Raw genomic sequence first — 17,043 nt, forward strand, 5'->3', positions numbered from 1 at the left:
TTACAATTATATAACTATAACAACATAAAATATGATGATGAATGAATTATTATTACAAAACCCCATTTTTATGGTTTTATGACCAAAAATATAAAATAATAATAAAATTTCAATTCAAAGACAGTAAACAAGAACAAGATTGGAAATTTTCTATACTTTCTAGAGTTATTAGGCGTCTTTGGATTTATTTAGTTCTATAGACCGTTTAACCAAATGTACTATGTAGTTCAAAATACTCCAAACAAATAATCAATCAACGGTTATATTTTTTTTAAGGAAAGTTTAAGTACAAAACATTAACTCCTAACTACAATAACTTAATTTCTCACTACATAAAATCAACTAAAAATTAATTAATATTATTATTACAATAATAATATAACTATAATGATTGAAGGAATTATTATTTAACAAAATCCCATTTTTAGGGTTTTATGAAAAAAAAAAAATATGAAAATAATAATAAAAAAAATCTAATTCAAAGACATACAAAGACAATAAATGAGAACTTTAAATCGAGATTGAAAATCTTTTATACTTTATGAGTTACTAGGCGCCTTTGGACTTATTTAGTTCTATAAATCGTCTAACCAATCTAATTATACTATGTAGTTTGAAAGACTCCAAAAAAATAATCAGTTAACCGTTATAATTTTTTTTAAGGAAAATTCAAGTACAAAAACATTAACTTAAACTACACTAAAACTCCTAACTACAACAACTTATTTTCTCACAACATAAAATTTATTACAATTATATTACTATAACAACACATAAAATATGATAATGAATTATTTAACAAGAGAATTGCTAAAAAAACATTATTGGTGCTTAGCACCTTTCTCAGTGTCATACTGTTATTGGTGTAATTAAGTACCGACTCCCATATAACTTAAAAAAAAATATCGTTAACTAATTATGGGACACTACCTATAGAAGGTACTGGACACTACTGGTGCCCAATACGAGATGCTAAAAGGCGATATCGCTATTGGTCCAACTAAGTATCAGGTCATATATAGTTTAATATAATAATTTTTATGAAGTATCGCTAACCAATCACAAAACAATATGTCTACTCATTCAACAAAACCCCATTTTTAGGGTTTTATGACCAAATACATAACAAAAAATAATAAAAAAATCCCAATTCAAAGACACACAAAGAGACAAAGCTAAATTGTTTTTATTTTATTTATTTATTATTATTATTATTTATATATACACATATAGATACACAATCCAATGCTACTCTATACTATATATTACTCTCACTCACTCATTCACATGAGAAAAGAGAGGAAGAAGAAGAAGAGAGAGAGAGAGAAAGAGAGAGAGAGAGAAAGAGAAAGAAAGAAAGAGTCTTCAATGGTGAGATTTTGTTGCCATTGTGAAATGCCATCTGTTTTAGCTTAGAGCACTACTCGCTCATATTGAAATCTCTATACACCTTCTTTATCGCTTTGAGTGGTTTCGGTTTCGGTGAGTTGTTATTGTTTGTTTTCTCTAAGCTCAGCTCAGCTCAGCTCAGCTCATCTAATCTTTTTTCTCTAGCTTGGCGAAACCCTAATTTCTTATCAATTATTGTTTGATTGATTGGTTTGATCTTCTTTTTGCATGTTCATCGAAGAAATGCAGTGGAAATGTGAGTTTGATTATTGTTCGTTGAGTGGGTTTTGATAATTTTTGATTGAAAATTTTTGTGGGTTTTTGTTGATTGAGTTGTTTATATGGTTTAAAATGATTAAGGATCATTGCATGGCTGGGTGATATGTATCCAGGAATTGTTTGGAGAAATTCATGATTTTCTCTTTTCTTAACTTCCTCGGTTTAATCACCAGTGTTTGTTGAGGAGAAATGCCTAATTGTGTATTTTGATCTATATTTTCTTCAATCTTTGGGAGCACAATGTAGATTTTTCTTTGGTTTCTCTCAATAAATTTGGGATTTCTCAAGGGAAATTTATTTACAATAGTCTAGGTTTAATTGTTGTTCTACTTTGTACCCCATCTTTCTGTTGTATTGATAAAGCTAAGTTTTTGGTAGATGGAAATTTGGATGTATATGATTATGATGAGCTGAAGGTGCTTTGAATCCTTAGATATGCTACAATGGTTTGAGCAAGAAATAACTTTGTTTTTCTGAATCCATTGTTGTTTTTTTTTCTTCAATTTTAATGGCTTATGTTTGTGACTTTGAGGTTTGAATGTAGAAATGTATAAGTATCACTGTCTTGTACTTTTCTAATTGCTTATTTACTGAAATGTGATTTGTATTTGTCTTTCAAGTTCTGAGGTTTTGCTTCCAAACATTGTAAACAGGGATATTGAGCATCTTCTGATCTAAGAAGTGTATATTTGCAATGACATGGATGACTATACTTTCTGATATGATGCTTTCATATGTGACAATGCTAATAGCGGTTTCGGATAAGAAAAATTGAGGAATTGCATGCTAATGAGGTTACTTGTCTTTTTCTTGTGTAGTAATTTGAAAAGAGAGAATGCGTTTAACTCTTCAAAAGTTAAAAGCAATGTAGACCTTGTGGTTCTTGACACAAATGTATATGTAGATTGAACAGAAAAAGACTGGGAAAATTAGTTCTGTTGGTAGAGATGTTACTGGATAATGGGATTGAAGATTTGCATGACGATGGCTTCGAGGGGTCTAAGGTTGAGAGGTGTATATTCAGAGAGATTTTCTTTAGGGATGACACTGGTAGTAGTACTAGTAAGAAGTGTGTTGTGACTGGAGTCATTAACTTTGAATGTGAGTCTAGTAAGAACATTGATACATCATTTTGTTCAAACAGTGAAAATTCCGCTGCAACAAGTAATTATTCCTCCAAGAATACATGTGTGGAGGAACTTTCTACTGTGACAGAAGATTTTAGGGAGGCCTCTGAACTAGTATATTTTCCGAAACAGGTTGTTTCGTCTAACAGAGATTGTGATGATGCGAGTGGTGAACTAACAAAAGATTCAGTTTATGAGGTTCCAAATAGTGAATGTGATTTGGGAAAGGTTTCTCCAGCAATTCCCGGAAAGAATGCTACAGAGCCCAGCTCTGAAGTGGTTACTCTTCGTTTGGTGGAATCTTCCAGTCAGGGAGTAACATCTAGTTGCTATCTGTTAAAGCAACATGGACAGATAGTGAGAGCGTGCACAGTGGGCGATCCTCATGTTTCCTCCAAGGGCAGGGTACCAGGTTTGGAAGGGATTGCTTCAAAGGATGTAAGTATAGGTAAAGCTATTGCTTCACCTGTTTCTCAGGAGAGCTTTGCATCGCGACTTGTGGCTGCAAGTCCAACTGTGAACGTTCAAGAGAGATCTGAATGTCCTTCAGATGCTGAGGAAAGACCTCTAGAAAACCGAAATTGTGAGTTAGAATTATCAACTTATGTAGTGGAGACAAGCTTAACTGATGGTCCTCATCCGCTACTCCAGTCAAACAAGGATCCTCGGCCGCTTATCCAGTACCATGCTGTTGAGTTACTTAAAGCAGCGGGATGGGACACTGAGAAGCGTAAAAGACCAAGTAGGCAATATACGGAGACGGTTTATATATCACCAAAGGGAAGGCCAGTTCGCGAATTCCCTAAAGCTTGGAGGGCATGTGGTGAACTTTTGATGGCAGATGGATATGGTTCGGTGGAGGAAGGTGTTAAGAAATGGACTAATATCAGTCAATTCTATTCAGATTTATCTGATACTATTTTAGCTCTTGAGAAAGAGAAAAATGCTTCAGAATTGTCTTATCAATGGAGAATGTTAGACCCTTTTGTAGTTGTTGTGTTTGTTGACAGAAAGATTGGTGCTTTGCGAAAGGGAGAGACAGTTAAAGCAACTCAAAGCATTTTGATTGACAGGAGTAGCAAGTCAGATAGATTGTTACCCTTGGAAAAGGCTCATAGTATTAATCACCAGATTGCAAACAGAGATCTGCCAACTTCCATTTGTGGGTCTTCTTTGGCTGATGAAAGTGCATTGGTAGTTTCCGAGGGGAATTCCCATGACTATTTTCAGCAATTTGGACATGAAGAATCTGGCAAACAGATGAATAACAAGGTAATAGAGCTTTCGAAGTGCACACAACTTTATCCAAAAGGTGGTGTGCTCGTGGTCGAGATTGGAAATCGATGTATAGAATTCTCTAGTTTGGGTATGACTTGCTTACCTGAAAATGGAACTGATAGCACTGTTGTGCCGGCTGGTAGCTTGCACGATGTTTCTCTTACTTCCATAAACTGTTACAATGTGCTTGGGCAATCTGTTTTTCTTAATCAAGATGGCAATACAAGTAGTCAAATCTCTGTCAAACAGAGTGATGATGTTAATATTGAGACAATTAAGGAAGTTATTTCTTCAGAGGATAATGAACTTCAGGGAGGCCGAGTTTCAGATGTCAAGCATTCTCCACTGAGATTACAAGATGGGTCGGCTATTGAAAAAGAGCCGGGTGTTGCTATGCATTCTGTACAGGTTGAGGAAGATAGTAAACAGCAGCATGAAGCCTCGAAACTCACAGTGGATGATACATGTTCTCCAGACATTACTTCGAAGAAGAAGGCACGCAGGAAGTCTAAAAGAATATCTGAAATTGAACAGAGCGCACTCGAACAAAGTGGCAATCTAGGTTCAGCTTCTATAGATATGGCTGACTTACTGTGTGTTAATGGTAATGAAGACCTGGATCAGGATCAGGGAGACATTATAGCCTATGGAAGAAATGAAGAAACTGTTAAGAGCGCGTCTTCACTGAACTCGAAAAAGAGGAGTTGTTCTGATTACACTGAGTCTAAAATTGTGAAGAAGAAATCAAGATGTCGTATTAAAGATGATGACTTGCTGGTTTCAGCTATCATTAAGAAAAAAAAATTTAGTGCAAGCACGACAAAAGATCCTTCTGGTAAGAAAAACTACAAAGCAAAAGCTTGGAAAAAGCTTAAAAGCCAAAAGCGTAGCTGCAGATTGCTTCCGAGCCTCGTTAATGGGGGAAAGCACTTTAAGGATGGGAAGTGGTATTCTGTTGGAGTAAGAACAGTTTTGTCTTGGATGATTGATAGTGGGGTTGTATCTTTAAAAGATGTAATACAATATCGAAATCCTAAGGATGATTCTGTTATCAAAGATGGTCAAATAACCAGGGATGGCATTTTTTGTAAGTGTTGCAGCAAGGTACTTACAGTTTTAGAGTTCAAAATTCATGCTGGGTTCAAACTTAACCGTCCGTGCTTGAATCTTTTCATGGAATCGGGTAAGCCATTCACCTTATGTCAACTCCAAGCCTGGTCAGCTGAATACAAGACAAGGAAAGGAGGTGGCGCAGTGGTTCGTCTTGATGAGGATGACCGAAATGATGATTCATGTGGGATCTGCGGCGATGGAGGCGAATTAATTTGCTGTGATAGCTGTCCTTCAACTTTCCACCAGGCTTGTATGTCTACACAGGTTCGCCTTTTGGATTTCGCATCTTATTTTTCTAATTTTCTTGCTTGGAAGGCAAAAATAAAAGAAGGGTTTAATTATTTTTATTTGAAAAAATAGAATGCAGATATGTTTGTATAGAGAAGATAGGCAGCTATCAAATCTAATCTAGTCCTCTTATCATGATTTACAATTAAAATAAATTAAATGCCTAAAACTAGGAATTTTCTAAAGTATGCATTCCGTTACATCTCTCCATTTATTTAGTAATCAGAAACGGAATAGATTAATGGAGAGATGTAACCGAAGGCGTATTTTAGAATTTAGTAATCAGAATTGGAATAAATTAATTAAGAGATGTAACGGAAAGCGTATTTTAGAATTTAGTAATAAGGATCAGAATAAATTAATGGAGATATGTAATGGAAGACATATTTTAGAAAATTCCTAGTTTTAGGCATTTAATTTATTTCTGCTCTAAATTACTGCTCTAATGCCACCGCACTTTTTTATTATAATTTCTTAAATGTAATACTCATTGATCATAGGAATTGAAATGTGCCATTTTTCATTGGCCTGCCATGTTGAGTATTGAAAACAAGAACAATAGGTCCTTTAAACAAAACCAACATCAAATTGGCCTGCCCTAGTGTTAGCTAATTTCTATAAAAAAAAAAAGTATGTCCAAACATTAATTATCTGCCTAAATTCTTCAAAACTATGTATACTTGATTGCACTTCCTCCTTATGATAGGTTATAAATACTGGATAAAGCAGAAAGAGATTAGGAGAATTGTGAAATGGTGTGTAAATTGCAAGAATGAGCATGCTGACCTGTGTATAGAGATTGCAATTCTAATTTGTTGTCTATGTTTCAGTGGTTTTCTAATCACTCTCCTATTCTTGTATTTTCCCGTTATTAAAGAAAAAAAAAATGAAAGCATGTATTACATGGACACGAGGAGAGACTTGGTAACTTGATGGATTTTATAACCAATAATCTTTCGAATAACTTAGACTTGTGGAAAGAGTACTAAGGCCCTTTTTGGACTTTTTATTAGTATTTAGATGTTTATGAGATTTTATATTAATCCACTTGGCTGTCATAATAATCCTTGGATCTTTTGTTCTGTACTCTAGGAACTCCCCGAAGGCAGTTGGTATTGCCCGAACTGCACTTGTTGGATATGTGACTCTTTGGTGGATGACAAAAATGCTTCAAGTGCTTCTGATGCATTAAAATGTTCACAGTGCGAGCACAAATGTAATTATTCTTTCTAAATGAAATTTATGAACCTTTCTGTGAAGCTGGCAGATTGGTGTCTTGTTAAATATATGGAAGTTAAAAGGAAAATAAGTTTTTAAAGAAAGAAGTTGGCTTGATTATAAAATGATATTGTGAGCTGTAATCCTATGCTCACTTACTTACTAAATGCAAATATTAATTTGACTCATTAACATATTTGCTAACTTCCTATAAATTGATTTACATTAAGTAAGTACATTATGAAAGAATGTGATAGTCTGAATTGTGATTTGCTAGCATAAATGTTAAGCTTTGTATCTTCTGATTTTTCCTTCTCTCTTGTTATTGAAAACCTGTAAATAGATAATATAAATGCGTTAAGGATTCGAAGAGAAGAGTACATTTTCATTTGTGTTTCTTTACCTGGACAAGTGGGTGGTTTACAATAACTTTCCTTGTTAACAGATCACGATGCTTGCCTTAAAGAAAAGGATAGAGGCCGACAAGTAATATCAGATTCCTCATTTTGTGGTACGAGCTGTCAGGAGGTATGGTATTTTAATATTTTATTGAACCGAAAAATTTGATAATTCTTTTCTCACATGTCGTCTCTCTACAATTTTGTTTCTTCTAATTTTGTCTTAATGAATAAATTTCTGTGGACTAGAAATACTTTTGAGATTATTGCTTTTCTCGGTGCCAAACTCTTACTATTGGGTGCAATGGGTGTGTGTGTGCAGGTTTACTCTGGGCTTCAATCGCGTGTTGGCCTCATTAATCATATTACTGATGGCTTTACATGGACACTTCTGAAATGCATTCATGATGACCAAAAGGTTCATTCTGCCCAACGGTTTGCTTTAAAAGCAGAATGTAATTCAAGATTAGCGGTTGCCCTCACAATTATGGAGGAATGCTTTCTATCAATGGTTGATCCAAGAACAGGCATCAACATGATACCTCAAGTCTTATACAATTGGGGGTCAGCTCATCTATTTTTCTTTAAAATTATTTTATCGCTATATTCTTTTACTGGTAATATCATCCTATTAAAACGTCTTTCTTAACATACTTGGTGTGTGTGAGATTTCTTACTGCTCCATTCTAACAACTGAACAGATGCATTTTTCTTATATTTTTCGTCTAAGTATGTTTGGGAAACTATATACCAACTGCCTATGTTGTTGATTAGTTTGTCTTTGCTTTTTTTTTTCCATCAGGTCGGAATTCGCCCGTTTGAATTTCCAAGGATTTTATACTGTGGTCCTTGAGAAAGATGATGTGCTAATATCTGTAGCATCCGTCAGGTAGCCAATCATTAATACTTAGTCCTTATATTGTAGTTCGTTTGATATTAGTATCTCTACTATAATTGATTAGGATTATAGAGGCCAAGATTGTATCTTTCTATGTCTTTGATATCAATAAAGTAAGCTTTTTATCTTTTGCCTCACATATCTTTCGGTAATAGGTAGTGATTTTGCATGAACCGGTATTTTAGTTCCCTGATAACTTAACAAAACTTGCATGAAACTTTTGGGACAATATAAAATCTGGTCATTAGTTTTCTTCCTATGAATATGCGAATATGCGGTAGTATGGACTTTGTGATATTAGACAAATGGAGAAAGTGAGCTTGTTTTTTACTGTGTTTCTTAACTTTGTTAATCTAAAGTCTGAGCTTTTCACAGGGTTCATGGAACAACAGTTGCAGAGATGCCCCTCATTGCAACATGCAGTAACTATCGTCGACAAGGAATGTGTCGAAGACTTGTATCTGCAATTGAAGAGGTATAAAATTATAAATCCATTGTTAAAATATTTTCATTTTCTTAAAGGTTGGTAGTTTCTTTCTATTCCCAATCAAAATGCATCTGATCTGACTCGGTTCTATACTTTTCTTTTTCTTTTTCTTTTCAGACATTTGTAGTAGTTCTAATTCCTATTTCGAAATGAGGAAGAAAAAATGTAGTAGACAGCTCCATCTAACTGACTAAATTGTATATATGCATTGTGTTTGTGTTTATACTCTCCTCTTTTCATCGTGGCTGTAGATGCTTATTTCTTTTAAGGTCGAAAAAATCGTGGTAGCTGCCATTCCAGATTTGATAGAGACATGGACCGAGGGTTTCGGCTTTGAACTTGTTGAAGACAGTGAAAAAAAGAGTCTAAACAAGATCAACATGATGGTTTTTCCCGGTACAGTTTTGCTAAAGAAGACCCTTTATGGCAATGGAGCGAAACATGGACAATCCGGTGAGTATCTTTTCCTCGTTTAATCTCTATTTGTTGTCCCTTCTGCAATTTTATTGTAAATACTTAATTGCCAATGATGTTGAACAGGTGATGCGTTTCGGTTGAGAGAAAATGAATCAACGAATATCATTGTGGAATGTAAGAAAGTACCCAAATCCATATCGAAGGATGAAAAACCCTTCACGGGTTCTGAAGTTTGCACCGAAACTGATGAGACTGCTGTTCAGAAACCGAATGTGGATTGTAATTCAGGCAGAACTGTTGCTAAAACCGAAAGTAAAGCCATGGTGAGGAAAGGAAAGGATTTGGAGTCAATTGAAGTTAACGGTGGTAAACCGAAAAGAGGCCGCAAAAAGAAGAAGGATTTGGAGTCACTTGAAGCTAACAATGATGGTAAACCGAAAAAAGTTCGCAGAAAGACGAAGAAGATGAGTACCGAATCAGTAGAAACGAGACTCGGGAATGACTATACGCAATGTGATGGAAGGTGTTGTTGTTGTAGAGAAGCAGAAATGAGAAGTATGGAAAGAAGTAATAAGAAAGTGTTAAGTGAAGAGGAATTAAGAATTTTGCAGGAGCAATTTTCAAAGCTGTCCTGTGAAGAAGAAGACCCAACAACTTCTGAATTAGGTGATAAAAATTCTACTAAAATGCTTTGTAATATTAAATCTATGGCTATGTCTCAGTCTCATGATGAAACACAGCCTCAGATTGCCTATGACAAGAATTGTAATGTTGAATTGAAATAAAAGTTTTTAGGAAAGAAAAAAAAAGGGGAAGCTTTTGTTTCATTTAGATTTTAGTGAGAAATTATATCTAAAATGAGGTATTTTGAAATACATATTTTTAGTATATTTTGTAGATGATTAATTTGCGGTATAAATATTTAAATTTAATTTTTATTGTAAATAAATAATTAGGTTTAATTTTTGGTGTAATAATATTTATATTATAATTTTGGAATTTTGTTAATGTTAAGTTATTTTAACGTGTTATATTTTTTATTGGTATATTTAAATTAATTTAAAAAAAAATTAATGACCTAGATCGATAAGAGATTATCATGTGGTAATTTTACTTAATACTTAATAACTAGATATTTACAGATATTTTAGAATTATAATTTAAGTATTATTACTGTAAAAAATTAAATTTAAGTATTTAATTGTAATTAAGAATTAAACTTAAATATTTATACCGCAATTTTTTTTTTTTATAGAATTACAAAAGAAGTTGTAAAAGTCAAAATGATTTTTTTTTAGTAAAGGTGTATAGAAAGTAAATAAGATGGTGATAATTTAATGTTCACATTTTAGTAAGATGTAAATAAAGAATTTTAGTGTTGTCAAAGAAATAATATGTCCATATCAAATATCAAATAAGAGTAATTTGCGATATATTTACTCTTAGTTGCAGATAAATATTTAAGTTTAATTTTTAACATCAATAATACTTAAGTTATATTTTTGAAACTTCCATAGATACCTGATCGTTAAGTGTCAAATTAATGGCCACATAATACTTGCTGATTGGTACAAATTATTAAACTTTTAGTTTTAATTTAAAAATTAATTTAAATATATCAATAAAAAAAATAAAACGTAGATAATGATTTGTCACTTAATGTACAAGTATCTACGGAAATTCTAAAAATATAATTCAAATATTATTACTATAAAAAATTAAATTTAAGCATTTACACCACAAATTATTCTAACAAATAAATAGTATTGTTCACATATCATTATTCTTTAAAATAGAAGTAATTATCATAAGTAAATAAAAGCTACAAGTGAGATTATTGAATCTTGAAAGGTATCCAAAATGAAATTTTTAATTAAAAGAAGAAAAAAAAAAAATTATTTGCCCTCAATTTTTCTCTTGCCATTTTTTTTAGGCTTCAAAAGAAAAATGAAACATAAAAAGACCATTCAAACTCAAGGCCAAACTCATTGCATAATACATAAGCTATCTATAATCAAACTCAAGGCCAACACATTTTCTCATCAACCAAACAGAACTTTCCAAGTCTAACTCTTTTCATTCATGTCACTCGAAAGCGAATGCCCGACACAAAAAATTTACAAGAAGTGAACTTTGACTCTAACCGAAATCTCATCTCTGGTGAGCTATGATGTCTTGAAGCAGCAGCAGCAGCAGCAGCGATAGCAATAGCAACTCAAACCGATTCTAATCTTTAACTTTAAAGAATGATAGTATGCTGCAAAGGGCGATTAGAAGACCGATTCGAGTTAGTTAGAAACAAGCCAATGATGATATAAGTTGTTGGAACCATGGAAGAATGAATGAGCATTCTAATAGAGAGATTCTGTAGTTGAAAATTCCACTTTTTTGTTCTTCGCGGCTTTTAACTGTTCGGCGAAAGAAACTTCTTTTTGCAAAACTTCACTCTTTAAGAGTTTTAAATCCAATTTCTCCCATGCTGGAATGTTCAAAGTAGCTCCTCCGTCTCTTCGATTAGAGACTTGACCGTTAAGTGGAATCTTCTGGCGAATCTGTATAGAAGCATTGAAGTTCTCAATCATGTGAAGAAACAAGGGAAGAACTAAATGATATGCTATATGATGGTTATGTTCTTTCTTCACTTTCAAATAAGAAGACAATCAAAGTCCAAATATTAGCTCAGAATTTATTGTACTATAATCTTATAATCTTTTAAAGTAGACTACCTAAAGATTTTTCCCTCTGAACTATTACCGCTACCAAATCTTGACATTTGAATTTTTCTCGAACTATTAACAGTGTTGAGATATAGATTTTTTGTTGAGTTTTATTAGTAGTGTTCATAAAAACCGAAAAACCAAAATCCACCAGACTGTATTCGAATTTTCGGTTTCACGCCATCACCGAATTTGGCAGTCAGTTTCGATTACGGTTTTTCGACATAGCAGTCGGTTTCAGTTTTTGAAAAAAAATAGTTAAACCAAAAAAACTGCCAAAACTGCTATAAACCGCCAAACTGAAAAACCGCTAAAACCCGCCCAAAACCATACGATCAGTTTTATACGGTTATAATTTCTAAATGGTCGGTTATAAAATTTGTAAAAATGATCATAACCGACCAATTTTACCCCTAAAATTTATCCCATGTGGTCTCTATTATATCAGCACTGTGAATAATTCGGGAGCAATTTTCAATAGACAAAAATTCAAGTAGCATGATTTGATAGTGGTAATAGTTTGAGGGGAAAATCCTAAATAGAGGCTGAAGCAATCTCTCTCTTTCTCTTTTATCCTAATATTACAAGTCATATTAGAAGATAGTGAAACATTCTCTCATACAAAGAAACTATTGAACAAAGCCAATTAATTAAATAATTTCTTGCTTGAGTTATGTGTAATGATAATTTTCATTTATAGATGACAATAGAAAATTATGACCATGAATGAAAATTACCTGGCTTAATTTCTGTTGAAGTTTCAACTTTTTTGTTGAATCTCTTTTGGCTTGGTTTAGTTTTCTTTTTACCTTTTCTTGTTCTTTCTTCTCTTTAATCCTCTCTTCGCGCAATTCTCTCATCCGAGCAAGCTTTTCCATCCTTTTCGCCATCACTTGTGATGCTTTCTCCATCTTTGCCAACTCCTTCGCCTTAATCTTTTCTTCGGCCAAACGAAATTGTTTATCAACTATTTCTTGTTTTATTTTGTTGTAGCTTTCCCAATCTAACTCTTCTTCTCCATGTCCTCCGATTTTAGCTGCCTCGGCTATGCTTTTCGCCCAAGAATGAAAAAAATTATCTCTTGATCGTTTCCATTTCAAACGCTTTGACCAAACTCGTCTAAGCGAAGATCCTATCTTAGCCTTGACCTGATCACTGCCAAAGAAAAACCGAAAGGTAAAGTAAAGCATATTTCTACTCTTAAAAGGGTGATTGATTGAAAGAAACTACTACAATGTTGGTTTACTCAGTAAGCTAGCATAATTCTGCTTAAGGTAAATACGAAAATGATGAAAAAACTTCTTTTTTACAACAAAAACAGAAGAAAAGAAGCAGTGAATTTCAACCCGATAGGCGCTCGAGAATGAACAGTATAGAGCAGCTTGAGTATTAGGAAGTTCATCAAACAAATGTTAGGGAAAAAAAGTTCAACACAAAAAGTTGGTTGAAGATCAATACAAAACTAAGTTGTTCAAGTACAATTCTGTTATTCGTCTTCTACCAAGTTTGCATTTAGGGGTGCGTTTGGTTCGAGATAATAAAATGAAATAGTAAAGCAATGATCTTATGCACTTTTCTGCTATTTTGGTAGAATGGCTATTCTTCCGAAAATGGAAAGAATGGTCACTCTAATGCAAGCGTACCAAACGTACCCTTAGTTTTCATCTCTAAAGAGCACAAGCAAGGATTTCGAAGTTACCTATGAGCACGGGGATGTTCGGCCATCTTTTTCCGGACCTGAAAATGTTGAAAAGAACATAATTATTCATCAACAATGAAACAAATACTCCTCAAATACCTGTATAAAACTTTAACAAAACCTTAACAAAACTGAAAAAACATCAAATCTTTTCCCTTTTTTATGTTTTGTTTAACAACTAACATCACAACAGAAAACATATCAAACTTAAATAAATCTTACATGACTTCACCTTTGGATTATTCAAGGCTTCTATAGTTCTTTGCTTGATTCGAGCACGAGTCTCTACACAAGTCCAAACCACAAATCAGTTAAACCATTCAAATGGGGTTTCGAAACTTAAAACAAATATCAACACTATGAATCCATCCAAACTACCTTCACTATGTTTCCTCCCTTTGTTCCAAGGCACTTTCCCTTTGTTTGCTAATCCGATCTTTTCTCGCCTTTTCCTTTCCTTAATCTCTTTACTACTAAGACTTTTGAAAGAATCATTCCAATTAATTGCTAGAACTTCTTCAAGCAAACTTTGGTTTGCAGAAGAGTTTATGCCAACCAATGACTGATGAGGCCACTTACCGAAATCAGTGCCATTAATGTGCAATGCTCCTAATGAGTTAAGTTTAGGTAAGGAATCAATATGGGAAATTGATGAAGACTTGTTCCAAGGCATAGATATATCATGATTCTTCTGCATTTTGATAAAGTGTCTGTACTCCAAGCATCCACAAATGGAAACAGATCGAAAAATCGAAAATCTCCTGATAAAAATTTGAACAAGCTGAATCTCTTTATTCAAACAATAGAGCTACTTCTAATTAAACATAGCAAACACTTTAAGGAAAATGTAGAACAATAAAAACTCAATTTTTCATATTTGGTATGAAATTTTTTGTTGAATCAAGTTTTTCTCTATTTATTTTACTTTATTTTTCACTTTCATTTTTTCTTACATTTTCTTTTTTCCCACTAAAATCCGACTTCCAAACATATGGTAAAGTAAATTTGAAGGAAAACAAAGGTAGTGTTCATCATTGCAATGAAGTAATTACTCATAAATATAATTAATTAACATGGAACAAAGATGATGAAACTTTCATAAAAATCGAAAAATCGAAACTTTCATAAAGATGAGGAACAAGCTCTCCTCATAAAAATTTTAACAAGCTGAATCTATTTATTCAAACTGTAATTAAAACTCTTAGAAACCAATAAGTATTCATCCTAAAAATCTATCAAAATCATTGTAGTGAAGTAACTACTCATAAAAAGAATTGAAATTTTCTTATAAATATAGATTCACGGTGTTCTAACCAATCCCAACAACAACAACAACAACAACACGTAAAACCAATTTAATCTTAAAACAAACATATAATAAACTTAATTAAGGTTGGAAAGATTAAATTAATTAATGCCAGAGACAATAGTTTTACTTACATTCTTGAAATCTATACTCATTGATTACTTGGTTTTTTTTTTTAGTTACACTTTTACACACAAAATGCAAACTTGAGCTAAGAGATAATATTTATATTTTGAAAAGGGAAATGAGATTGAAACTTATGGATACAAGAAAAATCAAGTTTTGGGGTGAACTACTAGAAATGGGATTCTGTAATTTTACTCAAATAGCCATTGATAATAGTTTAGAAGAAGAAAGATGAGATTTTGAGGTGAACCCAGTTGGAGAAATGTGAAATGGTGAGAGAGAAAGAGAAGAACTTACAGATGAAAAGATGGGATTTGAAGGTGGTGGAAGATAAGGTGAGGTACCGGTGGAAGTGTGGTCTGGAAACCAAACATGGTATTGGTCGGTCTTTTGGATTTTGGGTATTATTTTCCTTTTCTCCTAAAACTCCTAACTAAAATCGAAAAAATGTTTAAGATATCCTACTCAATTAGGGATGGCAGTTGTACCCACGGGTACCCGACCCTAATAAAATAGGGGCGGACTCGAATTTTAGAAATGGGAGTAGGTATGAGTTTAAATATTTATATTTGAGTTGGGTTTGGAGTGGAGTGAGATATGTCAATTTTTATGAAAATACTTGCAGTAATGCATATTAATAATCACATTTAATTGCTTTAAAAAAAATAACACTTAACCACTCATTTTTTATTGTCAATTTTATATTTACTTACTTCAGTTATTATACACACTATTCTACTTATGTTTGCTTTTCTAATGAGTTTTTATGATTTTTTTTTTAAAAATTTTATTTGAAACATCATTTCTAAAAATATATATATAATAGGTACTAGATGGGAATTCTTCCCTGCCGAGTAATCTTTGCCCCGTCCCTACTTTAATTTAAACTAATATTGGGGCGAGTATGGGAGTGAATTTAGAAAGTGGGTATGAGGATGGGAGAGCAATTTCCGCCCCTACTTTGTCCCGTTTATCATTATTATACGAGTAATTTACAATGTAAATACTTAAGTTTAACTCTCGGTTGAAGATAAATAACTAAGTTTAATTTTTTATAGTAATAATACTCAAGTTATATTTTTAAAATTTTTGTAGGTACCTGACTGTGTCAAGTTAATGCTCACGTGATAGTCCCTAATTAGTCCAGGTTATTAAATTTTTATTTAAAAATTAATTTAAATATAACAATAAGAAAATAACATCTATATTGGTCAGTTTGGTCGGGTTAAATTTTTATTATTTTTTTTATTAAACGAGTTACAATTAAATATTTTCAACTAGGAGTGTTTATAAAATAGTCAATCAAATCCAATTCAATTAGCGAAATACAGATATTTGCACTTGTGCATATTGAATTGGAGTAGAAAAATCTAAAATTTGAAATTGCAAGGATTAGATGTTGATTGACATGTAAAAGTAACCGATTCAATCTAATTCACACACCTTTATAAAATTGTATATACAATACACATTTTAAAGTGAAAAAATAGTAATTTAAAATTTTAATACATATAATACAAATATATTTAAAAATGAAATATATCAAATGTACATTCCATTCTTATATTATTTTTATTTCTATATACAATTTAAAATAAAATCAAACATTTTTTTTACATACAAATTTTTTTCTTTCATTGAATTTTTTATTTTTTATTTTATTTATTTTAATTTATTATTGAAGATATAAAATATCAATACTATATTTATTTTGTTCTTTGTATGTGAAAAAATAATAATTATTAAACAATTTAATATTAAAAAGTAAATAATTTAAAATAACTAATTTAATTTGTACTTTTGTGAATTAAATTGAATTGAATTCATAATATGAAATCTGCACTTATTGCGAATCAGATGTACTATGAAAAAAATAATACGAATTAAATTGGATAAATAGTCCTATTTAGAACAAGATATTTATATTAAGTTAGTAAAAATACTAATGTATACCCTAGTCTTTATATTTTTATATGGCATGTTTACTTACTTGCCAAGAGAATAGGGTATGTCTTATTGACTTGTTTACTTTTATCTAGTAATATGGAAGGTTGGTGGGTCTTATTACCTAAATTGAGAAGAAAAGAAAAAAAAAACTTTTCTTCCTAATTATTCGGACTAGTTTATATTTATGGGAGAGAAGAGAACCAATATTTTTCCATAGGCTTAACCACAATCTTTTTTTCTCAATTGTCTTTTTTCACAATTGATTTGGAGTTGTTAATTGTGTGGTGAAACTCACAAGCAACAAAAGTGTAAAAAAATTTGGTATGAGAATTATATATTATGTTGTTATGTGGCTA

General features: G+C 32.2%; 2 protein-coding genes across 10 annotated transcripts; one reads left to right on the plus strand and one right to left on the minus strand.

Annotated features, from left to right (window-relative positions):
- Positions 1-1,249: 1,249 nt before the first annotated feature.
- On the plus strand, positions 1,250-9,891 carry LOC115696226 (increased DNA methylation 1). 7 transcript variants are annotated; one of them, XM_030623132.2, is made up of 10 exons: positions 1,250-1,482; positions 2,322-5,450; positions 6,567-6,690; positions 7,138-7,220; positions 7,413-7,654; positions 7,893-7,979; positions 8,364-8,463; positions 8,727-8,928; positions 9,016-9,180; positions 9,226-9,891. In XM_030623132.2, exons 2-10 carry the CDS (start codon positions 2,616-2,618, stop codon positions 9,675-9,677), a joined length of 4,290 nt encoding a protein of 1,429 aa, XP_030478992.2. In that variant the 5' UTR covers positions 1,250-1,482; positions 2,322-2,615; the 3' UTR covers positions 9,678-9,891. The 7 variants fall into 7 exon arrangements, with proteins under 7 accessions (XP_030478992.2, XP_030478989.2, XP_030478994.2 ...); XM_061119131.1 differs by adding an exon at positions 1,631-1,645 and having other exon boundaries at positions 1,275-1,482; positions 9,016-9,891; XM_030623129.2 differs by having other exon boundaries at positions 9,016-9,891.
- A 748-nt stretch (positions 9,892-10,639) lies between these two features.
- LOC115698166 (stress response protein NST1) lies at positions 10,640-15,261 on the minus strand. 3 transcript variants are annotated; one of them, XM_030625346.2, is made up of 6 exons: positions 15,038-15,261; positions 13,687-14,069; positions 13,541-13,593; positions 13,309-13,346; positions 12,347-12,764; positions 10,640-11,444 (listed from the first exon to the last, which is right to left on the minus strand). In XM_030625346.2, the coding sequence occupies exons 1-6, from the start codon at positions 15,112-15,114 to the stop codon at positions 11,244-11,246; spliced, it is 1,170 nt and encodes a 389-aa protein (XP_030481206.2). In that variant the 5' UTR covers positions 15,115-15,261; the 3' UTR covers positions 10,640-11,243. The 3 variants fall into 3 exon arrangements, with proteins under 3 accessions (XP_030481206.2, XP_030481208.2, XP_030481207.2); XM_030625348.2 differs by having other exon boundaries at positions 13,687-14,089; positions 15,038-15,167; XM_030625347.2 differs by having other exon boundaries at positions 14,749-15,088.
- Between the last annotated feature and the right edge of the window lie 1,782 nt (positions 15,262-17,043).

This window comes from Cannabis sativa, chromosome 7 (assembly GCF_029168945.1).
Source record: "Cannabis sativa cultivar Pink pepper isolate KNU-18-1 chromosome 7, ASM2916894v1, whole genome shotgun sequence".
Classification (NCBI taxonomy): Eukaryota; Viridiplantae; Streptophyta; class Magnoliopsida; order Rosales; family Cannabaceae; genus Cannabis; species Cannabis sativa.

Coding starts and splice junctions, on each gene's coding strand:
- LOC115696226 (XM_030623129.2), top strand. CDS start 2,616: ATGTTACTGGATAATGGGATTGAAGATTTGCATGACGATGGCTTCGAG. Junction 6,691..7,137: donor TTCACAGTGCGAGCACAAAT/GTAATTATTCTT, acceptor CCTTGTTAACAG/ATCACGATGCTTGCCTTAAA. Junction 7,655..7,892: donor CAAGTCTTATACAATTGGGG/GTCAGCTCATCT, acceptor TTTTTCCATCAG/GTCGGAATTCGCCCGTTTGA.
- LOC115698166 (XM_030625346.2), bottom strand. CDS start 15,114: ATGTTTGGTTTCCAGACCACACTTCCACCGGTACCTCACCTTATCTTC. Junction 13,594..13,686: donor AGGGAGGAAACATAGTGAAG/GTAGTTTGGATG, acceptor GGACTTGTGTAG/AGACTCGTGCTCGAATCAAG. Junction 11,445..12,346: donor TTCAACAGAAATTAAGCCAG/GTAATTTTCATT, acceptor GCTTCTATACAG/ATTCGCCAGAAGATTCCACT.